Source organism: Bacillus rossius, chromosome 12 (assembly GCF_032445375.1).
Source record: "Bacillus rossius redtenbacheri isolate Brsri chromosome 12, Brsri_v3, whole genome shotgun sequence".
NCBI lineage: Eukaryota > Metazoa > Arthropoda > Insecta > Phasmatodea > Bacillidae > Bacillus > Bacillus rossius.
The window spans coordinates 11,463,693-11,488,263 of NC_086339.1; the positions used below are offsets into that span (position 1 = coordinate 11,463,693).

The window sequence follows — 24,571 nt, forward strand, 5'->3', positions numbered from 1 at the left end:
TTTTTTTTAATTGATTGAATGGTTATCGGCTTTCGCCCGCAACCAGCACTAGATACATTTCCTTATCCGGAGCCTATTTATTTTTCATATCATCAATCAAATATCTGTACGTAAATGAACACCCATGCCTTACCCGGGACTCCAAACCAGGACCCCTCGCACCGTAAGCCGGTGTGCATCCGACTACGCTATGGAGGTCGGCAGATCCAGAATTTGGTTTTGGGAGGGGCACAAGAGGCCAGCGGTGGTCAGAAAAAAAAGGGGGAGGAGTTTGTGAAACAAAAATAAAAAAAATTGTTGGTAAGCAATTAAAATATAAATAAATCATGTATATTGTGCATCAACATACATACAAAAATGCTAATGTTTAATTAAGTATATTATCATTCTTGTGTCAATCACATAAATTGTTGTTAAAATTACAGTAGCCAAAAATACTAGAAATATGCAATTGCATTTCTAACAAGCAGTAACAAGAATATAATCAGATTAAAAAATATATGTAAGTTATCCATCGTTGTCACTTAATTAATAAATCAAATAATTCTTCGGTCTCATGCTCATCTGACACGGCCGTAGTTGAAGTTGCCGTCGTCCGGGGTCTCGGGCTCGAGTCCCGGTGTGGCTCCTAGTGGGAAAAGGCGGTTCTTGATACGTATTGTCCGGGTGGGCGCCAGACTAGCTCGGCTCTAGTCGTGAGTTTGGGGTCGTGGATGTATGTGCCCCTGCGTGGCCCACTAGGGCCGGCGGCGGTGTTGCGTGAGATGATGTTTAAATAAGAGACGTGGATTTGAGGTGGTGGTGTCGTACCTTTTATTCATAGGAGCGAGTCGTACACAATACAACACTCTACAGAGGTCCCCGGGGGGGGGGGGGGGGGTTTACTCGTTATTCCGTGGCGCCGTATTGTTTGTGTTCCGCGTTACGTGGGCCTCGGACGCTGTTACGTCTCATACGTCTCACTGGTTACGCGGGTAACGTAATTTCGTAACACAAAGGCGGGACACAAAAGTACACTGAATTAAGGGGTTGCGCACAAGTTACGTGGCACTCGTTACTCGGGTAACGTAAGTTAGTAATACAAAATACGGGACACAAAAATACACTGAATTAAGGGGGGCGCGCACAAGTTACGTGGCACTCGTTACTCGGGTAACGTAAGTTAGTAATACAAAATACGGGACACAAAAATACACAGAATTAAGGGGCGCGCACAAGTTACGTGGCACTCGTTACTCGGGTAATGTAAGTTAGTAATACAAAATACGGGACACAAAAATACACTGAGTTAAGGGGTGGGCGGTTGGAGACGGCCAATCCCGTATACGAATGTCTCTGCGCGGGTGTTGTGCCCACTGTGGTGAAACACGCACCGCAATTAAGTTTGTCCAAGCTCCCTTGCGGGTTTGTGGTCAGCGCCGTGCGCGTGACCTTAAGTAAAGTTCTGTGAGTTGCGGGAGGCGGCCCGTGCCGTATACTGAAGATCAACCCCGCTGGCCAAGTGTGGTGCGGGGTGTCTTTAAACTGATGGGGTCGGATTAGGTCCTGGACCGAAAAGGGGGACCGGGTACTCACGGAGAGGTTAAGTAAAAAAAGGGGTTCTGTTAATTAGTGACTATATTTACCGGACGTTACTTTCGATGAAGACAAAGGTTGTTGCCCCTCCGTGGGACGTAGGTCCGCCCCGGTCCGTGAGCTGTGCTGAACTGCCGAACTGGCATGGCGTCCGAGGGAGGCTCGGCCTCTCTTGCGCCAGGTTTGACCTCATTACGCTAGACTCTAAATGGGTGTGTCTGGAAGAGACTTTATTGTCGCTAAAATCCTAATTTAATGTTCCAGGAGGAATGGGTACGGTTCTTCTCTTGTCTACTCAGGTTTTCGCGGGTTTGCCTTTAATCGCTGTTCGGCTCGCCTGACTCGGGTGGGTCATGGCCAGGGGTGTGTTCCGTTAGCGGGAGCGTATACTGGCGGGTGCAGGTCGGGCTCTGGGGGGGTCGTCAGCCGGACGACGTCAAAGTAAAGGTTTGAACGTCGCTCAAAGGATGATGCAGTTCAATGGTTATTGTTGCAAAGGAATAACTTTTATTTGTTCCAATGTGTTGCAGCATTTCCGATGGTATTTCAAAGGTGCACAATCTTTTTTTTTCCAACTGACCTCTCAACAGGATAAATGCATTAAAAACAGCAATTTAAAATTATTTGTTTATTTGTCCAATTTCGTCATTTAAAATTATCAATTTATTGACATTGATTTGATTTCAGTTTATTTCTATAACTAATTGTTTGTAATTATATTTAAACAAATTATTTAGATTAAATTTGCAAAAACTGTAAATAATATTTGAAAATTAAAAAGTTTGCAGTTTTTCATCAATGTTTTCTTATGGCGTTATCACATAAAATTATCGTCCATAAACCGACTTTACAGACAACACCCCTTTTTTTCAAGTTGACAAAAATGTATCCATTGTCTAAAACTGTTTTGATTTGTACTTCAAAGTCTTCAGATAAGCAGCTTAATCATTTTTGTCGTTAAACATTCTTTTTTTATTATTATCTTTGAAAGATTTGTGCAATGGGAGTGGATGACTTGGGGCGCGGTTACACGGGAGTCTGAACTACTTCAGGTGAACATGTTCAGCTGTTGAGTGCGGTTACACACAGTCTGAACATGTTTCGTTCGAGGCCATTTCCCATTTAACTTAAACAGGTTGGCAAAGTAGTTCAGATCGACATATCTTCTACATTAGCCTCTGATTGGCTGTTTAGAATATAAACAGTCTTTTGCAGAAATGCAAGATGGAAAGTGTTTCTGGCACAAGTTCGAGTAATATTTTACCGAATGCAACAAAAAAAAAATCAACAGATAATTATATATATATTAATTGATCCTGACCTTAATTTTCTTAAAACTGAGATAGGTACTCTCGCTCAAAAATAATAATAAATAAGATTAAAAATTTTACTGTGCATGTTGTTTGAATTCCCGATTTGTAAAAAAAAATATTGAGCAATATGAAAACACATTCCATTTCTGCTGATAATGCTGTATAAACAAGTGAGAAAATCCCGCGTTTTCTGGATACAATTACAAAATAGAGATCAACAACACAGTCATTCGTTGACAGTAGACAATCGGTTTTAGAGCTAAACACACTTTCCAGCAACTACCGTGTAACCGTACACTTTCGCGTTTGTAAACGTGTTTACTTAAACATGTTCACCGAAGTAGTTCAGGGTCCCGTGTAACCGCGCCCTTGATGTAAGTTTTTGGACATACGCCATTGCTTAGCAATGGCGTATTTCCAAAAACTTTAATCAAGTCATTCTTTTTTTTTGTCGCTAAAACTTAAGCAAATGTCATCTTTTTAGCGACAAAGAAGTTACATTGGTAACACTGGTTGTGATCATAGCACTAAAGCAACGTTTTGGAAAAAGGTCCAAATATATCTCCGGAACTATTGTTTATAGTGTGGATCCACTCCACCCATCTATGCCTACCAGCAACTTCGAACTTCCGAACATCTCCGAAGTTCACCCAAATTTGCCGATCGCTCCTAAAAATAACCGTTGCAAGGATGTATATTTTACTGTCATAGAGTATTTTAAAAAATGCTTATCTAAAGCAACCAACCTTTCATTTTAATAACGATAACCAAGCCTAACATACCCTCCGAAAAAAAAAAAAAAACTATTTATTACACTGACCGAACTTAACCTTATACTTAAGTAATCTTCGGAACTGTTCGTGTTATGGTTGTGGCTTTCATCCATTCGAAAATTAGTTTCTTTAAGCCGCCAGAAACAAATATTATATAAGTCCTCTTGCCGAATTGACGGCTAGTTCTTTTCTTGTCTCGTAATCAGTTTTAATTTTTATAAATACACTGCACAATGAGCGTCGAGAGCTTACAAGCAGACATAGATTTACTTAGGAAGCAGTTGAACGAGAAAGAAAGAGCTCTGGCAGAGTTAAAGGTGGCAGAATGCAAGGTTAAAGACGCATATTGTATATTTTCGTTGGGTTTCTTGTAAAATTAACCGTTACAGTACTGTGTTAAGTTGTTAATCACAATACAATGGTTTTCTGATGGATCCCTCCGATTTAAATCTAAAATCTGTATTACATTAAGATGTAAATTTGCAGTTGGTCTTACACCTGGTGGGGAAGACCTTACCCTGAATTCTGTTTCCTTTAAATTCTCTTTCAATCAGCCATAGCGCCCTCCCAGTTTGACCACCTGCTAGAACTGTTTCCCCTCATCCCTGATTTTATTTTAATAGGATTACCTTTAGATACTTGTACTACTAAGCCTTTAGTATCTCCTGCTCCTTCCATCAATAAACTTCTTCATTGTAACCTAACCACAATTGTTTTAAGATTAAACTCTTACCATTCATCATCTACCAATGCTCCAGTTCAGATCTCCTTGTAGCAGTCCCCCTTCCCCCTCAGTATCATATATCACACAGTCATCTGTAACAATTGGTGGCAGCTAACTTCCAATTCCATCATATCGCCATCATATGGTGAACAACAGGGGCCCTAAAACACAAAACAATCCCCTGCGTTACACTTGATGTTACTTCTGCTGTGGGACCCCTGAGGACTTCCCCTGATTCTGGTATTTCTTTACTCAACCTCACCCACTGTCTCCTATCCCCAAGGAAGTCTATTCAGTTCATCACCTTGATGCCCTTTAATGTATTTGATGTTTGACTTATTCCATACATGTACAAGGATGCAAATAAATAAATACAATTAAATACTGTTTTGCAGGTGGGCGACGCCCTGACCAACGAGGAGATATCGAGGTACAGCAGGCAGATCATAATGCCGGAGATTGGCCCTAGGGGTGAGTTTGCCCAGGGCTTTGGGTGACCTGAAAATAGCCTGCACATTTTGCAAATTTATTTGGCATCGGGCGAGACTTTAGTGTTCCTTACATACACGTATACACAAGGCAAGCTGTCACTATGTGAGCTGCTGTTCCTTTGTTTGATTCGGTACCTCATGATTCATTTGTATTGCATTTTGCTTACAGTTTTTTTTTTTTTTTTTTTACAATTGCACTATCGAAACCTGTATCTGGAGAACATACTTAGTCCGTGAGGACCTTTTTCATCAGGCAGGAATTGCAGTAGATCCTCTAATAAAATTGTAGTGTTTTCGGGTTTTGTACTTCTTGACTCGAGATTGTCCTAAGTCATTGGGTTGGAGTGAGGGTGACCCAGTATTAAGATGTAAAACTTGTGTTCCAGAGGTCCCGGGTTTGAATCCCAGTTTGGCATCTCAGAGATTTTTGGTTGTCCATGGTTTATCTACATCACTCCAGGCAAATGCTGGGATGGAACGTTACCGTTTCTGTTTAACTTCCCTCATTTATAGTGTGTAGTCTCTAATGACTGCAGTGCTGAGCCCAACCAAAAAAAAAAAAATGTCATTGGAAGAAGAAGAAGAAACTCATTTTCACACGCAAACAATATATCATATTGCTTTATATATCCAGCAGATAGATAGTAAACAGTTTGATAGTGACAGGAAACAACAGGTTTTTTAAACCTTTGATTCAAAGAAAATTTATGGGATTCAGTTGAATATTTTTTTATTGATATCTGTGCTTGATTTTAGCAAATACTTATGCTTTGATTTCAGTTGGAAACATAACTCAAATAATTTTAAAATTAGCGTAAAACTACCCAAAGAGTGGAACTGAAGTACCGTAGTAATTTACCGGTCCTTTTTAAGTAAATGTGGAACTTGCTGTTTAATGTAGTCCAACGGCATACAAGACTTCGTCATTTATTTTATTTATTTAAATTTGTAACTTGCCCACCAACAGTTTGTGAAATTTGTACCTGGGCCGACATACAAATAAACGGTACAAAGAACGGTGTGGGCTCTATAGGCATGCCGTACACTAAGTGCAGGTAGACACCACCTGCAGTTAGCCAACCTGACACTAGCAGGTATTCCACACCCGAAGGGACTACAAAACACACAACAAACAAAAGGTACTATACTTTTAAAAACAAGAACGAACATGATTACTTAGCAAAAATAATTTGTAGTCACAGTCAGTGGCGTAGCCAGGATTTGTGTAAGGGGGGTGTTAAGAAGCACCCCCCCTTCCCCCCCGTATTAAAGCGGGGGGGGGGGGGGGGTCCGGGGGTCCTCCCCCGGGAAAATTTGGATTTTAAGGTGTAAAATAGTGCTATTTTAGCAGTTTTCGGTACTTAAATTTGAATATTGTAATGGTAAAAATGTTATTATTTTTTAATATGAAATTTTTTTGAGTGATGAATAAGAAATTTAATTAAAGATTTGGTGCTAAGGGGGGGGTTTGAACCCCTAACCCCCCCCCCCCCCCCCTGGCTACGCCCCTATAATTTGGGTGAAGTTGGGATTTTAAAACTTATGAAATAATGTCTATGACTCTAAAAATTAAAACACTTTTTAATTTTTTTTTTTTAAATTCAAAACTGTTATTAATTGTCCCATCAACTATACTTGGCTTGACATTGAGTCACGGGGGACAATGTATAAAGAAATGGTTCTATGAAATGGAAAAGTTGTTGGAACTATTTAAAAGTGCTGAAAGAGCGCTGGTGCTTGTGTACGCCCTGGAAGAGGCGTGACGATCCGGGCCACCTTGTTGCAGGGCAGCTGAAGCTGAAGGCGGCATCGGTGCTGGTGGTGGGGGTGGGAGGTCTGGGCTGTCCGGCCGCGCTCTACCTCGCCGGGGCCGGCGTGGGTCGGTACCCTCCGCCAACCAGAGGGCGTTGTGGCAGGGGAAACTAGTTTTATCGATATCAGTGGCAGATCCGGGAGCTAATGAGGGCGTGTGCAGAAATAATTCCCCCCCCCCCCCCCCCCCCCCCCCAACACACACACAAAAAAAACTTATTTTTAACTAATATAAGTTGCGTTCAGCCTCTCTTAACTTCCTTTTGGATCTGCCTATGATTGAGATGTATTAAGACTGTATTACATGATGCATGTAGCTAACCTCGGTACCTTACCTTACCGTCACTTTTACTACTGTTTCGATTACACAGTTTTAGCCAACATTTGGTGATAGTAGCTTTACAATATATTTTATTTTGTTTTTGTTTTGAACATTCATATTTTAAATTTGTAATAGAAAGATACATATATGATTAATATTTAAGGATAACTTTGAACAGAAATACCACTAAAATGTTTTAACATGTCAATGTTGGCCTCAATATATTTACTATACATTTTTATTTCGGTCCTTTTGATATGCAATATGTTTTTGGTGAACTAGACATTTATTCCGTAGAGTATCTTTTTCAGAAGTAATTTAGTCTTGGGGAGGTTTCTGTATATTTGATCATTTTAGGTTTTTACAATTAATTATTTGGAAAATTGGACTGTAGGTGTTAATTTGTATGATAATCTAGCTATGGAACCACAGAAAATAAATTTTTAATAAAAAACTAAAACATATTTAGTCAAACAAAAAAAATGCTTATCTAACTGACTATAAATAGCAGGCGGCACAGTGAAATCTAATCATTATGTACCTGAAAAAAAACACAAAGTTTTATTTCTGAATAATCCAAGTACTTTATAATGAGGTTTCACTAGAGCATCTTAGTTGGTGACAACATTTAACTACATATGTAATTTGCAGTACTTATATATGGCGAAACATCCTTTGAGGATTAATTTAGATCAAAACATGCGGGTTAAAACAGAGACTAAGGGCGCGGTTACACGGGACCCTGAACTACTTCAGGTGAACATGTTTAAGTAAACACGTTTACAAACGCGAAAGTGTGCGGTTACACGGTAGTTGCTGAAAAGTGTGTTTAGCTCTAAAACCGATTGTCTACTGTCAACGAATGACTGTGTTGTTGATCTCTATTTTTTAATTGCATCCAGAAAACGCGGGATTTTCTCACTTGTTTATACAGCATTATCAGCAGAAATGAAATGTGTTTACATATTGCTCAATATTTTTTTACAAATCGGGAATTCAAACATGCACAGTAAAATTTTTAAACTTATTTTTTATTTTTTTCTGAGCGAGAGTACCTATCTCAGTTTTAAGAAAATTAAGGTCAGGATAAATTAAAAAATATGTATAATTATCTGTTGGTTTTTTTGTTGCATTCGGTAAAATATTACTCGAACTTGTGCCAGAAACACTTTCCATCTAGACTTTCTGCAAAAGACTGTTTATATTCTAACCAGCCAATCAGAGGCTAATGTAGAAGATATGTCGATCTGAACTACTTTGCCAACCTGTTTAAGTTAAATGAGAAATGGCCTCGAACGAAACATGTTCAGACTGTGTGTAACCGCACTCAACAGCTGAACATGTTCACCTGAAGTAGTTCAGACTCCCGTGTAACCGCGCCCTTAAAAGGGAATATATCTTGCCAGTTTAGATTTATATAATTTTTTGAATGGGTTTTTGATAAATTATTGGCTCAATAAAGCATAACTAAAATATTTCCAATCCTATCTGCGTTACTATACTCTCATATTAATGGCCCTGCCTACCCTAGCATACATACTGTGTGCAGAGCTTCAGAAAAAAAACTACTTGATTTTAAAATACCCTAGATTGAGTGGTGTCTTGTTTATGAAAAGCATTTAAGAATGTGCTAAGGGCAGATAGTTAGTTTCTGTTTCTGTATTTAGTATATAAACTGTATTTTTAGAAGAGTTAAAATTGCTAAAACTTTTCAAAATGAATAAAGTATGAAACATCCAGAATAGATTCTTGAAAGCACTCAAGGAGTTGCATTACACCTTTATCTTAATTTCTATGCTGTAATGGAATGGTTACTTCTCAAATCTCGTGGCTGTCCTAGTGCACTTACCTTGTTAGGAAGCACCAGCGAGCATCGCACTTATCATCCCGCCTCACTAACACAGATACCCCTCTGACTAGGCGGGCCCGGGGACGCACCACAACGCCGAAATGCCAATTTGACCACAACGCCGACAGCTAGAAAACTGCTGTGTACCACAACGCAGAATTACCACAACACCGAAATACACTAACGTTGAATAATGTCATTGCAGGACTGCCACAAAGGTTAGGTTAGGTTACACTAGGTTAGGTTACACTAGGTTAGGCTAGGTTAAGTTAGGGTAGGTTATATTACGCTAGGTTAGGTTAGGTTAGGTAAGGTTAGGTTTGATTGTGGTATTTCGGCATTAAGGTACATTTTATAAACACACACAAATTAATTCAGTTGTTATTTTGGCGTTGTGGTACACAGCAGTTTTCTAGCTGTCGGCGTTGTGGTCAATTTTGACATTCGGCGTTATGGTATTTCAACGTTGTGGTAGCGACCCGGCGGGCCCCTTAATAAACAGAAATCGTCGGGAAGAAATAACTGATTGGTTCAAGCGGGCACTGCAGGTGACATAACAGCTACACTAGGCCCAGAAATTTGGCTTCAACAAAGTGTTCATGTGATTTGCTGAGCCGTGAAATTAAATAAAGCATCTGGTACTGCGAACTGTGGCAGGGTATGGTCCGTCCCCCTCATGCCAGTAGGCGATGCACTGGTTTCCAAAGGCTGGAGTGTGCAGGGTGACTATAGGTCACCAAAGTCACGAAAAACTCCCAAAGTAAATGGTAACTATGCTGAAAGTAACAAAAAATTTTATCTCCAGCAGCTTTCTTCGAACTTGCATTTTTTTTATGCCTCACTTCAGTTTATTGTCGCACATTAAATATTTAGACATATTTGTTACAATTGATCATTTATCAGTCAAAATGAGACTGTTCTGGTGAAAAAACTATAATGAAATATTCAAGTGTCATATTTGTTTGATATATTTGCTATCTTTATGAATAAACAGATTTCATAAAACATAAAAAACCATAACACCGATATCTCCTGTTTTAAAAATGTAATTAGCTAAAAAATAGGACCATAACATCTTGTGTTCAATTTTACTTGAGTATGAAAGTCATCCTGTCTAAAAACAAGGAGTCTAAAAATTTTTTTTTAATATGTATTGAAAAATTTGTGAAATTGGTTGACGAGGTATTTGTAGGTATCCTGGTGTGGGTGTGTGCGTGTGCGTGCAGTGGCATAGCCAAGATTTGTGTATGGGGGGTGTTAAGAAGCATGCCTCCCCCCCCCCCCCCCCCCCCCCGGTATTAAAGCGGGAGGTCCTCCCCCGGGAAAATTTCGATTTTAAGGTGTAAAATAGTGCTATTTTAGCAGTTTTCGGTACTTAAATTTAAATATTGTAATGGTAAAATTTTTATTAATTTTTAATATGAAATTTGTTTGAGTGTATGAATAAGAAATTTAATTAAATATTTGGCGCTAAGGGGGGGGTTTTGAACCCCTTAAAAAAAAAAACCCTGGCTACGCCCCTGTGTGTGTGTACGCACGGCAGGTCGCATCGGTCTGGTGGACTACGACTGCGTGGAGCTGAGCAACCTCCACCGCCAGGTGCTGCACTCGGAGGCGAGCCTGGGACAGCCCAAGGTGCAGTCCGCCGCCGACAGCCTGCGCAGGTACAAAAGTCCCCGAAACTCACTCAAAAAGTCACTGATTTTTTTGCCGTTCGGACTTGGTAGACACCCTGTTATCGTCGGCTTACTGCTAAAACCTCTTAAGTCCAGATTTTCCCAGTTCTATATTCCGGATGTGTTTGGTGTATTTTTTTTTTCATTTTTTTTTTTCATAGTGCATATCCTGATAAAACCTCGTAAGTCAACACTACTTAGTCTCTTTTCTATTCACAAATTATAAAACCTCGTATCTTTGTGAGTCAAAACCGTGCTCCAAAAGATCATAAGTTCTCCTGTAAAATTGACTGAAATGGAGTTACAAGGTTTTAGAAGTAAGCCGACGTTTTATTTCATAAAATATTGTAACAAGAATATCCTCATTTCCTCCATCACAGTACGCATGTAGAAGTTACATTTTCCTCAGCTATACTTCTAAATTTATAGTTTTTTTTCTAATCCTTGATTATTATTTCATGTCATGTGGTTCTTATAAATGCTGTAATTAATTAAACTTTTAATTTTGGAAATTAATTATGTTCTCTATAAATAAGTGTCTATCAGGTACAGATTTTCACCACTTGAGGCTCCAAGCCACAGCCAGGGGCGTAGCCTTGGGGGGGGGGGGGGGTTGTTTAGGGGTTTAACCCCCCCCTCCCTTAGCCCCAAATCTTTAATTAATTTCTTATTCATCACTGAAACAAATTTCATATTAAAATTAATAAAATTTTTACCATTACAATATTTAAATTTAAGAACCGAAAACTGCTAAAATCCAAAATTTTCCCCGGGGGAGGACCCCCGGACCCCCCCGCTTTAATACCGGCGGGTGGGGGGGTGGGGGGCATGCTTCTTAACCACCCCCCCCCCCCATATACAAATCCTGGCTACGCCACTGAGCCACCGGCCAGGGCAGTCTGGGACAGCGGCGAGGCGTGTTGCCGCGCAGGCTGAACGGCGCGGTGCGGGTGGACTGCGTGCGCACCGTGCTGGACGGCGCCGGCGCCCCGGCCGTGCTGGCGGGCTACGACGTGGTGCTGGACGCCACGGACAACGCGCCCACGCGCTACCTGCTGAGCGACGCGTGCGTGCTGGCGGGCGTGCCGCTCGTGTCGGGCAGCGCGCTGCAGTTGGAGGGCCAGCTGACCGTGTACGGCCACGACGGCGGGCCGTGCTACCGCTGCCTGTTCCCCGAGCCGCCGCCGCCCGGGGCCGTCACCTCCTGCGGGGACGGGGGCGTGCTGGGCGTCGGTGAGCCCCCCGCTGGTCCTTCCTCCCGGCCCGACCTGCGGGCGTCCGGCATACCGTCTTCTGGTTTAAATATTATTAATTTTAAACATGAAATTTTTTTTCATTCACAAAATAACTAGTTTTTCTAATTGAAAAATTTGTTGATAGCCGGCTAGTTATTTATTCAGACTTATTTATTTTGTTCCTTTTCTTGATATCTTGAAGATGTGAATGGAAAATGATTTGAGTGGTCATGCCGCGGACAGTTTCAAAACAGCAATGTCCGGCATACCGTCTTCTGGTTTAAATATTATTAATTTTAAACATGAAATTTTTTTTCATTCACGAAATAACTAGTTTTTCTAACTGGTAAATTTATTTATAGCCGGCTTGTTATTTGGACTTGTTTATTTTATCATTTTCTTGACATCTCAAAGATGTGAATGGAAAATGATTTGAGTAAATATAAAAATTTCTTAATGGTAAATAATAAAAAGGCTGGGTTTGTGTTGCAGGAATACATATTACTTAACATTTAAAATCTAACTTTGTAGGAATGTTTATAAGAGAATATGCAAGTTGTGATGATTAGCTTCTGTAAAATTTCAAATTTTTTTTTATTAATTTAATATTTTATTTTCACTCTCACCATGAAAACGTTTTACTTTTTTTTGTGTGTGTGTGGGGGGGGGGGGGGGGGGGGGATCTGATTCAGGATAGGATGGGACAAAAATTGTTTTTAGATGTTTTTTTTTTTTTTTTGCGTGGCTGTGTTGGCAGAACCACCACCTCATCTTAGTTTGGGGTGTGGTTCAAATCCAGTCATAAGCTCAGGAGGAGGAGGGGGGGGCGCTTCTCTAACATAATTTGGGCCTGGCCCGTCACTGACTCTCGACGGCCCCCAGTTCCAGGCACGATCGGCGTGCTGCAGGCCCTGGAGGCCATCAAGCTGGTGCTGGGCCTGCCGGGCGTGCTGAGCGGCCGCCTGCTGGTGTTCGACGCCGCCGACTGCTCCTTCCGCAGCATCCGCCTGCGCGGCCGCAGCGCCGGCTGTGCCGCCTGCGGCGACCAGCCCAGCGTCACCCGCCTGGTCGACTACGAGCAGTTCTGCCGGTCCCGGGCCTGCGACAAGGTCGGCCCCCGCTTCTCGCTCTCTGTGTGGGGGGACATTATCTCCTCCTCCTTCCCCTTACCCTTCCCAGTGGCGTAGCAAGCTCCGCCGGGGGGGGGGGGGGGAGGCCACCGCGGTTACTGAACCCTCCCTCCTCTTTCTTAATCCATGAGGGGGCGCCATTGTCAAGTTTGGCCAGGGGCGCCAGTCACCTTAGCTACGCCACTGCCCCTTCCCCTTCTGAAATCCTAAAAAAAAAAAATAGAAAAAATTTGAAAACAAACAACAGGCAAAGTGGTTGTATCCCAACCTTCCTGAAATTTAATTATGCGTGCGTCTCTTGCCTCCAGACTGCGCAAAAGATTTGGTCCTGAGTGAATGATGTACGTGAGGAATACTCGGGGATGTAGGTGTGAAGGTCTTATTCCAGCAGTGAGTACACCTTCAGTTTTGTTCATTTTGAGAGGCAGTGGGTTTAACATAAATGAGTGATGAGAATTATGTTTTCGAGATACCTGGCATTTTGCAAGATGTAACCTTTTTTTTTTTTTTTTTTTTTTAAATGATTAGTGTGAACAGTAGTGTCTCGTTTATCCAACGTTCACTCATATAATATTCCATATTATCGAACGTCGCACCGGGGAAAAAAAAAATAACTGCAAAGTCTTAGGTATATGCATAATTTTTTTTGTTTGTTTGTTGCTCCAGACACTGCCACAGCTAATTAAGTTTTCAGTTAATTTTTTTTAAAACATATTTACAGGTTCTATTTCTGGCCGGGCCCGGAGAATTTTCACTTGTGGAAGATTTCCTTGCCGGGTTTAAGACAAATTGCAGAAGGCAGTTTCACCTCGCCTAGTTCATCCCAGTTATGCAATTAACATCATCTTCATGGCGATGGTTATGGTTTAGGCCAGCAAGACATAATCAAAAAGTGTATTGTAGTGTTGCTATCCAAAGGAGCTCTCTGGGCTCACAGGAGGAGAGCCTGCACTTGCTGTCAGACGCCGACCGCATCTCCGCGGGCGCCCTCAGCGAGATGCTGCTAGGCGGGGAGAAGCACCTGCTGGTGGACGTGCGCACGCCGACCGAGTTCGAGCTGTGCCACATCCCGGGCGCCACCAACCTGCCCATGAAGGACCTGGGACGGCCGGCCTGCCTCGACGCCCTCCGGGAGTACATCCGGCAGCACCGCGGCGACCCGGAGTTCCCCGGTGAGCCCGTACGCTGGCAACCCTGCTTGGCCATGCATTACACTCTCGGGTCTATGATCCTTCACTGGTTTTCTTGGAAAATGTTTGTTTATTTTAAAGTTGTCTTACATTAGAATTTGAACTTATTTTTGGCCCAAACACCCAAAACTAAAAAAATCACATTTTTTTTTACAGTGAAGTCCCTGTTCAACCTTTTCTAGCACGAAAATGACTTACCTGTTTTATTTGGTTATCAATTAATTTTCGTAAGCAAACGTCTTGCGAGAAAAACTTACACGACCTAACCGTCTCATCAACATGATTTGTTTAGTGAACAAACACATCAGATGAATTTGTCAAATTGAAAGCAGATGCTGACCCACTGTATAGAAGACAAAAATGGGTTTACATTGTATCAATACTCGTTAGTGTGTGGTTAAAATTGGTTCAGAAGTGGTATATGCACTTAAACTCTAAACAGACTTGCACGGCAGTGTTACTGTACGGGCTGCGATGCGTTGCAGTGTTGGTGGTCTGTCGTCGAGGCAACGACTCCCAGAAGGCTGTGCAGGAGCTGAGGACATCCTTGAGCGATCTGTCGGTCTCCGTGCGCGACGTGGCGGGCGGGCTGCAAGCCTGGGCCAAAGCCGTGGACCCACACTTCCCCGTCTACTAGCGTCGGAGACCGCGAGCCATTCTCGTGCCTTCCGCTGCTTGCCACTTGCGAGTTTTGTATATTGTATCCTTAGTTTTGTCAGGTGTATGTTTCTTGTAACATATATATTAATGTCTTGTTTTATATATATATCAATCGAGCCAGAGAAAAAAATTAACACTCTAAACTGCTTGGAGTGCTAACATTGGTGTGGGACAGCTAGACTTAATACACCCGCCCCTCGAAGTAGCGCTGTTCGATTTGCACGGTTTTGAAGAAACGACAACAATAAATTACGGCATGATTTGAGGTAGCGCTTTTTTTTCGTTTACACAATTTTTTTTATTTCTGTGGGCGCACAATTGCAACAGCACTTATGTAGCATTAAATACAATGCAATAAATTAATAATGTGACGAAGCAGCAAACAATATTTTGCTCTTTCCTTGATAGCTACATGTATGTGCTTCCTTCATTATGTGTTTATCTCCGACGACGCCCAAGTGTTCAGCCAAATTTTATAGTACTCCATTCCTTATCTCAGCAGCAGCTCTATAGAGCAGTAGCTTTCATAGCTAGTTTACTTTGCACCTACTAGGATGCGCTAGTGGTAAATCATGGCAGACACACATTTCGCAAACAACAGTTTGTGAATTACGTTATTACGTTAAATAATCTTTCTAATAACAAGAAATGTTAAATTGCTTTTTTAAATTTCATTAAAACTAAAATATATATCTTATATTAATACATCGTTATTTTGTAACTCAGAAATCTTGTTAGTGCCTACTTAGGAATGTTATGCCCAAACCCTATTATGAAAACAATGCAGTCCGTGAAATTTTCAAATTTAATTCAGGTTGTTTATTTTCTAAATGTTATTCATCATTTATTTATTTCTACTTCAAATGTATTTAGACATATAGTTATAGTAGTACTGTAAACTGATTTTAACGGGAGTAATGTCTTGATTAAAATAGTAGTCAGCAATCATTATGATGCACACTTAATAAAAAAAAAGTATTTGATTAGCCTGCTGTTTTCCAAGAATGAATTACGGTATTACTTCTATGGGCAGGTGTATTGAGGCCCTACTGATGGTTTTCCAACTGGCAAGACCCCTCTACAGAAAGTGTCTGGGTTCAAGCGCACATGTATGTAATATCATTAGCATACATAATTTTTAAGTTAAAATAAAGGCAAGAGTGTTTTCGGTATGAAGGGGTTGGAGTTCCCAAGTGATGTAAGCTTGTGAAATAATAACCAAACATTAGTTACTGTTTAGCTGTATGACGTGCTCCGTTCTTACAGCTGGTTCTCAGTTTTGCAGCTGCCAGTCAATACCGGGCCACTCTTGGTTCCTATTTAGGGTGAAAGTACGGTCAGTCGTCGAGAACCATTCATGTGGCTGCATGTCTGCTATTGCAAATGCTAGCTGTGCACCTGTAAGGCTTAAAGTAAGGAAGAATAATTTAGTTTGAAACACTTGACAGGCCTGCAAAAGGAGTTTATTTCCAACATTAAAACTAACTTATTAAGTATACAGCAAAACTTTTGGTTTTGTACAGTTTTTTTTTTTTAAGTAACAAAGATAAATTTTTAAAAGAGTAAAAAAAGAAGGTGCAGGAATAATGCTTGCCAAACCCATTCTTAGTCGGATGAAGCAATAAATGAGTATCACATGTGACAACTTAAAAGTGGAGCCTTGCAACTACGACAGCTGATGATGGCAGAAGATTTTCTCAAAACGAGTACTCATAACAGCTGAGTAATGATAAGATACTAAGTACTAAGTTGGATTCCCACAACTTCGAAAAATGTGTAGATGTATGTTCAGAGATGGAACAACAAAAGGGGGAAAACTGCTCGTTTCATAATCGAAACTGCGACATTTATGCCATTTTTGATTGCTGTTACACTTCCTCGTGAACCTTGTCAGGGGTGTGACAGATGAAACAAGATAATACTTTGGAATGCGGAGAGAGGGGAGTGGCAGAGAGAGTGCCAATGGGTTTTTTGGCTCTATGTCGGTAGGTAAAGTGCTACACGTTTAAAACTTTTTCAGTGACGTGCAAGTGATAGGCACAGGTGTCGCAAACTAAACTTCAGTTGTAAGTCCTAGGAATTTTTTTTTAATCGAAACATTTTTAAAAACTCAAGCATGAACAATTAAAATTTATTCATGGGTAAAATTGAAGTGGGTAGTATGTTTTCAATTGTATTGTAGCCAATGTTGGTAGGTGAAAGAGTACCAGGTAGGTTCTTCTCAGTTGCCCATCTTTAAAGAGGGAGTCGAGGTTGACTGAAACTTTACAAGATTGAAGTTAGTTGTAGTTTGATTTGCTTATGTATTTTAGCTCCTAGCAGTCACTGTTTTTGCACCCTTGTTATTTGCCATGTAATCCCAAAAAGGATAATATGTTTTTATCACAAACAAAGCTGTTATTGAAAATTGTTTACATGTTTAGTAAAAACATTTTAAAAATATTCAGTTTAGAGTTGAATTTTGTAGTTGAATGAAATTTGTGTATGTAGTATTTGATTGAATGTAGTAGTAGTTATGTGTAGAATTTAAAAATATATATACATATTTTTTGTATTACTTTGTTTATGATAGTGTTGTAGCATTCTTAATACATAATACGTAAAAGAGTTCATTTGGATCTTTTTTTGTTTATTGCAAAACATTTTTATTTACAGTGTGTTATTACCCAAGAGTTTTCCTTTATGTATTGTAGTAAAGATGTACCAAATAATACTTAGATTTTGTTATGTCATCAGTTCTTGATTGACGGTATCAAATGTTTAACCACAATAAAGAAATAAAATATTACTTATATGCATTTCATTGCAACTTTTCAGCATTATTAGAAGTTATTAGGCTACCATTATTTTGAAATATGATTGTGGAATGTAAAAGTTAGTTTTGTTGTTCACTCGAAAATGAGATACAGTAAATATACATAAAACTTTAGAAGGACAACCATACTTTGTTGCAAGTTCAGAAAGTGGTTTTAATATGACAAGTTACTGTGTGGGCGCCACCGTATGTTTAAGGGCACAAGTACCCGGCAGAGAGTTCTGCCAGGGTGAAACGTTGCCCATGTGGAAGCACGATTCAGACCCTCCTTAATTAGCCAAAAATTACCAGGGCCTGGCCCACTCTCAGCATCGGGCATGCTTACACCGATGGAAGATGATGTGGGCTCTTAAGGCATGCCACGCATCCGTTACCTGCGGTTGGTCGGCACGTGGTCCTGAGAGTAACACGGTTTCTCAAACAGTGTTTTCAGTTTCCCTTGAAAAACACTAGATGCCCTCGTACACATCTACATTAAACTGGTGGAAAATAACTATAGCACCAGTCGATTCAAGTGAGCTACGAGCCACCCTCCGTGGTTGCACAGAAGATTTACGTAGGTTGGTTTCAAAGTCTCAGTGCTAAGTTAAAACAAATTCATTAAACAGTCTGCCGCCCGAGGACAGTAAGAAAGTGGTTCAGATAATCAAACACATGAAACAGAATTACCAGCTTGGCGATAGCAGAGGATGAAGTCCCTGGGGTGCTGGCGAGTCCTACCTTGGCCAGTGGTGATGTCAGACTGGGCCCCTCCGAAGCATCATGGTGCCTTCTTGTCGGACAGGAAAGCCGTTACGATTATTCGATTCTTGCTATGGGTAGTTGAAAAGAAACATAGAAAAAACAACACATAAATGAGGCATGTCCTCTCACACCCTTGCTAACTATTAACATACACCAATTTAATAGTTATTATTTTTAAATGCCTGCTTTGGCCAAGTTTGGGTCCGCTCGGGAGAGTTTGGCTCCATCTTTGTCCAGTCTGCATATTTACTTAAATTATGTTAAAACGGGGCGCTTCGAGCCAGTCTGCGAAAAAGAAAGATACGTAACGATTAATTTACTTAATTAGACATAGCACTGTATGACCGGAGTTGTGACGTGCTGTTTCAAAACTGACTAGCTCACGTACTTCGGCAGTACAAATGTTGGGAAGGGAGCCGAGTTTACCAGGCGCAGGGGGGGGTGAAGCCCCGGTCGACGTCAACTTATTGTTCCTGAGCTGTTTATGTAGTTTCTATCTTTTCCGTATTAGTAGGAGCATGTATTTTTCGTGAAAAAAAGAATCTGTGTGCTCATTAGACTGCAGTAAGGTATTTATTCCCTTGTCGTCTGCAAGGGAAGCCATTGCCCTACTTAGCCCGGGCCATTCAGCACTGGATGGCTGTGATTGGTGTGCTGACAGTAGACATGCGTCTGAAATAAACCCAGCCAACCACGAAATACAGACAATGCTACTAAGTTTTTAACATGCAGCTGATCGGGAAATCTGTTGGCAAATATACATGACCTACGTATTAGGTGTGGATTTCAGCTGAGAGCACAGTGTGTAGCTTAAAGTTCACCTTTAAGGGAATGCCGTACCACGTTCACCTTTTGGTGGCTAGATGCACCACGGTATTTTCTCTCTGTCCTGTCTGTTGCTCTGTCAGTTATTTTAAGATGATAATTTTGGCATCTGTGCAGGAAATGTTGCTCTCATTTAAGACGTTCAATTACCTCGTAGTGTGGATAGTGTGGACACATGCTCGGGCGATTTTGAAGTGTATTTTTGTGTGTGAGATAGATCATGTTGTTGGCTATGTTAAAATTTGGCATTCTGGTGCCAATGAGCGAATGCAAGCATTGGCTCTAATTACAGCAGTTATTTTACTTGTATTGCTGTATTTAATAATGTTTTGCCAATTATTTGCATTTATTTGTGTATGTTATATATTTATCATGGTTTATAAACTTGCCCAGTACTTTTTTTGTTAGTTATATTTATTATTGTTTGTTTTACTATCAGTATTACTTCTGATGGATAGTTTTAGTATATTTCATTTCAAGAAATGTTTGTATCGTATTTACCACATATGGATCGCAAATTTTGTGCTGATTTTTTGTTTAATAAAATGTACTGCAACCCATATGCCAAAAATTTTAATTTTGGGTAAAAAAAAATTAACATTGCACTGTTGTGGTTGACTATTTGCTAACTTGCCTGTGTTGATTTTAACAAATAAAAAATTGTGTAGTTAAAAAAATCTCAGCAGTGAGTGTAAAGCATCATGAACTGTGCCGTTAAGCTACGTCTGCCTCCTCCAGGCACCGGTGAGTGAGTAAGTGACTTTGACAAGTCTGCCGCCGGGCTGTGTTGCTTGGCGAAAGGAGGAATCTGAAAATAAACCAGCCAGAGAGTGATAAAGAGGGAAAGGGAGTGTGTGCATGTGTGTTCGCGTTCGTGTGGCCACGCAGCAGTGTTTAATGGTTCTCCCTCCCCCACTCTTCGTTGTGAACTAGCACCATACACAATAATTATCACGTCTATTTTGACAGGTTTTTGTGACGCATTTGTGTCCAAAGATTGTTTTTTGCGTGAGATCTCCTACGCTTTCTACTGCAACATTTCATTCATGACAAAAGTGCTGTAAAGGGCGTGCTTTTTTTTTATTGAAGAAACTAAAAAAAAAAAATTGACAAGGAAATAGCCTGCGGTCTTTTCTCTCGTGGGGAAGACAGGAAGGAAAACATGGGTACAAAAAATAGCATCCTTTTCCTTTAGATTTTTTGTTAGATAGTGTTAGGGTGAAGGCGGAGGGGGAAGGAAGATCAAGAGGGGAAAGACGAAGGACATCAAAGCCGTTTCTTACGTGGCAATAAGCTTAGACGCATAACATAAAGACAAAACTTGTATTCTACTGAAGAGAGTTATAAGGTGCAACTCATATTTGAGGGCGACCATTATGGTGAAAATGTTAAGTTTTTTTGCCCAAAATTAAGGGTGTTTTTTATTTTCAGTTCCTACCGTTAGTTTTAACACATTTTGGGTTAGGAAGGTTTTGTTCTAGCCTACTACATCATCATAGGATAGTTTCCTTTAGCTGCACTCCTAGATAATTTTTTTGTTTGTTTGCCCATTGGATCGATGTTGGTAGGAAATGTGTGGAAGCCTGATAGCTGTGTGCTCTAGAGTCGTGCCGAGTGTTGGGAGGGCACCCAAAATCCTCGCCACAAAAGCGTAACGCGTTGGAGATAGCAGCCGTCGAGAACCCCTTGTGATATTAATGTGCAGGAAATAGTAAAACCTACTGTTTACAAATAACTGGTTCTAGTTTTTAGTTTTGATTTTATTATAACATTGATCTTTATACAACTGAAAGTAATATAGTTTGTAAAATTCAACTACCCGAGCGACAAAGGCAGTGGCGTGTTGCGACTGCTGATCGTGACCCATGCTAAGGCAAGCTCCGCGTAGTTCGCTACCGAGCAGCTGAGGGCTTGGGCGTGAGTCCGGTCCGGAAGACGTCTCCCGTGGAGAGCCACCCCAGCGCCCGGAAGAGCCGGTGAGCCGCAGGGTGTCCACAGTTAGTACTTTCGTACTAGATCTAGTACCTTTATAAGTTTTTTAGTGGTCAAGTACAGATCTAGTACTTTTATAAGTTTTTTAGTGGTCAAGTACAGATCTAGTACTTTTATAAGTTTTTTAGTGGTCAAGTACAGATCTAGTACTTTTTTCTTTAATATAATATTATTACAATAACTCCAATATGTTTTATTATTAAGCGTGATTATTTTTAAAAACCATGGAATGTATGTGTGTATTGGGTGCGATATATTTAAGTTAGAGCATTGCAATGTCATAATATCTTCCTAAATTGTTAAAACCATAACAAATTATAATATAGTACTTTTTTTTTTCATATCTAGTACTTTTTTCTCGCCTAAGTTGGTACGAAATATTTTTTCCTTGTGGACACCCTGGTGAGCCGTCGTGTTGCCCCTCTCCTCCTGCCCCAGCTGCCGGAACATGCAGCTCTGCCTTCAGGCACCACGCCACCGGCTGCCGCGAGTCGCCCGGGAACACTCCCCCGCTGGGGTTCAGCCGCGGGACGTCCCTCACCAGGGCCCAGGGTCCTCCGAGCGCCGTACGTCCAGCGGGAGTTGACCAGCTCTGCGTGCGTGCCGTCCAGTGGGCTCAAGTGGGCTCCGTCGGGCAGTCTGCAACCACGGCACATCACAGTTCCTGGTCTTCCACAGCAAACTTCATTCTGAGTGTGCTCATCTGGTACATTGGGAGAGAAGACGACGACATAATTTTTTCTTCTCTCTCTCTCTCTGGAAGCTTGTCTTCTTTTTGCTTCACCCCCCTGGGTGGGGTCTTCTCCTAGTCCTCATCCTTCTTATCTCCAGAATCTGACCGTATGTGCTTGTTCAGTGGTGTTACGTATTTTATTTAAATTTTTCAAGTCCTACACTTCAGCTCTTGCTCAATTCCTAAACCTGTTTCTTCTCTCAGCGGCCAACATAATTGAAGATTTCATTCCTACATAAATGCCTTGATCTTCCCGGCAACATATTTGTGATCACCGAGAGATAGGCTAATCAGACATGCATGTACAATGCATCTTGCTCTGCTCTTGCTCTGCCCTTCCTATTATACTAACCTTTGGGTCATAAGTCATTAGACACGGAATCAATTCACACAAACATAGAAAAATTAAGGTTGCACTACTCTGTGAGATTGTGCAACTCTTATGTATTGCTTGTTGTGTTTTGTTACTATGGGATTTACAGTAAATTTAAATTTTACTTTGCATACAAAACAAACCAATGAAAGTTGTGATCAGAGCATGCTTTTTTTTTTGTTTAGAGAGTTGATACTACTTAAAATAAAATTATTTTTGTTTACAAATTATTATAATTTTTTTACTTCATCTAGGGTTGCCATTCATGTGGTTCTTGACTAAATAAGTATCCAAATTTCACGCTGTGTATAGCTGTGTGTTTGTTCTGCAGTAACTGTTAATTTATCTGCAATGGACGTGTAGTTGAAATATTAATATTTGGGAAGGTACTTTTCACAAAAAAAAAATCCTGAAAATTCTGCAACAATTTATGCCCGCGCCAGCACTATCTTTGATGTGATTGGCAACTGTGTGCAAGAGAAGCCACGCCTTATCCTTTTCAGGATGCGTTTGCTTATCACAATCACGAAACACAGACTGTGCCTAACGTGTTTCGATGCACATCTAGTCTCGAAATCTTTTTGCGAAAAAATAATTATTATTTATCTGCTTCATAGCTGCCAAATTTCGAGACCTCTCTCATGTGTACAATTATGTAAGTAGTATATTCTTATTATTTTAAAATTATTTTGCATGTAAATGCAGATCTAGCCACTATGTATTGTTAGAAGATGATGATAGTGTTATAAAACGTAAATAATTTAGTAGAAGCGAAGACATGTTTGAAACGTTACATCATGGATTATAAATATTTTCATATTATTTTTATTATTATATTATTATATCATATAAATAAAGAGTAATAAAAGTAACGGGGAAGGAAATGAAAAGTCCATCGATACTCCACCCTACAAATCTTTTCGGCGCTTCAATTTTAAGGCTTTGAAAATGATTTGTTGGTTTTTGATATTGCACAGCTAGCCACAGACAGGGGCGTAGCCAGGGGGGTTAGGGGTTCAAACCCTCCCCTCCCCTTCCTTAGCACCAAATCTTTAATTAATTTCTTATTCATCACTCAAACAAATTTCATATTAAAATTAATAAAATTTTTACCATTACAATAAATTGAAGTCAAATTAAACCAAAACATTAATATTGTGTGTGGAGTTAATATTTAAAGTGGAACAAATTCACCTGCTGTACAACTGTTCTCAATACAACACTATTTATGCGACAATTACCTACTAACACGGTACAAAGTCACCCAACACATGTAGGTGACTTTGTACCACAACATTACTATTTTTTAATTTTCTAAAACTACACAGAAAATTAAGTTCTATATTGCTACAGAAAGCCCGTTAAAAATACTTCCATACACGTATTTAATAAATAAGTTTTAAATAAATTAGGTTCTAGAAATACATGTAAACATGCCTTAAGTGGTACAAAGTCACCAGCATTGATGGTACTACAAATTACAATTATTAAGAATTACATTTAAATAATGTCTGGCTTCGGCTTTCCTCGGGAATGTACGGAAACATTATATTTTAATACATAAATTTTAATTAAAAGTACATAAAACCCTCCCGGCCGATCTGCCATCACGTTGCACTTGGGAAACACTAAAACAAATTATACAATTACATTTAATTATGTTTTAGGGGTGCGGCGCACTGACTCGACAGCGCCCTCTTGCCAGGCGAAAACACACGCACGGGTAGGCGGGAGATTTGAATGGAGGGTAAGTGGTGTTTGGGCGGTGGCAAATCGGACTTAAAAAGGGCCGCAGGCCCGGACGATGTCATAATATTTGATATATTCAATATAACATCAGAACAGCTGTGTCAGTTTACAGCAAAACATCTAGTTATGAAAAATGATGCAAGTGTCCCTTGCACAATAGTCAAAAACATTAGTTCAGTTTAATTACCAAGAGGTGACTACACTTACAGCCGATAAACACAGTAAGATGCATGGACCATACCAAACAGCTCAACGTGTCTGAAGGAATTTTTCCCAATTATTCCTGCAGATAACCCCGTAACTGTTGTACATTGCAAGGATAACATTTGGCCATCTTCCTCGTAAGAATTCTCCAAATATTCTCTATAGGAGATAGATATGAACTTACTGTTGGTCACTAATACATGGACGCTTTCATAGGTGGACATGTTTCAATTACCTTCGCCGCATGTAGCCTTGCGTTATCTTGTTGGAAAATGTAGTTTTCTGCCAAACAATAGCTGCACTAATGGACATAGATTCACATCAAGAACCAGCATATAGTCTGTAGACTTTATCATACCTGTATAAAATGCAGATTGCCAACCCCA

General features: G+C 40.3%; 1 protein-coding gene across 1 annotated transcript; it reads left to right on the forward strand.

The window, feature by feature from the left end:
• The first annotated feature begins 3,525 nt into the window (after nt 1-3,525).
• On the forward strand, nt 3,526-19,694 carry LOC134537523 (adenylyltransferase and sulfurtransferase MOCS3). Its single transcript, XM_063378040.1, has 8 exons — nt 3,526-3,993; nt 4,781-4,856; nt 6,663-6,755; nt 10,403-10,523; nt 11,467-11,768; nt 12,653-12,879; nt 13,838-14,072; nt 14,576-19,694. The coding sequence occupies exons 1-8, from the start codon at nt 3,895-3,897 to the stop codon at nt 14,725-14,727; spliced, it is 1,305 nt and encodes a 434-aa protein (XP_063234110.1). The 5' UTR covers nt 3,526-3,894; the 3' UTR covers nt 14,728-19,694.
• The last annotated feature ends 4,877 nt before the right edge of the window (nt 19,695-24,571 follow it).

Coding starts and splice junctions, on each gene's coding strand:
- LOC134537523 (XM_063378040.1), top strand. CDS start 3,895: ATGAGCGTCGAGAGCTTACAAGCAGACATAGATTTACTTAGGAAGCAG. Junction 4,857..6,662: donor GCCGGAGATTGGCCCTAGGG/GTGAGTTTGCCC, acceptor ACCTTGTTGCAG/GGCAGCTGAAGCTGAAGGCG. Junction 14,073..14,575: donor CGGCGACCCGGAGTTCCCCG/GTGAGCCCGTAC, acceptor GATGCGTTGCAG/TGTTGGTGGTCTGTCGTCGA.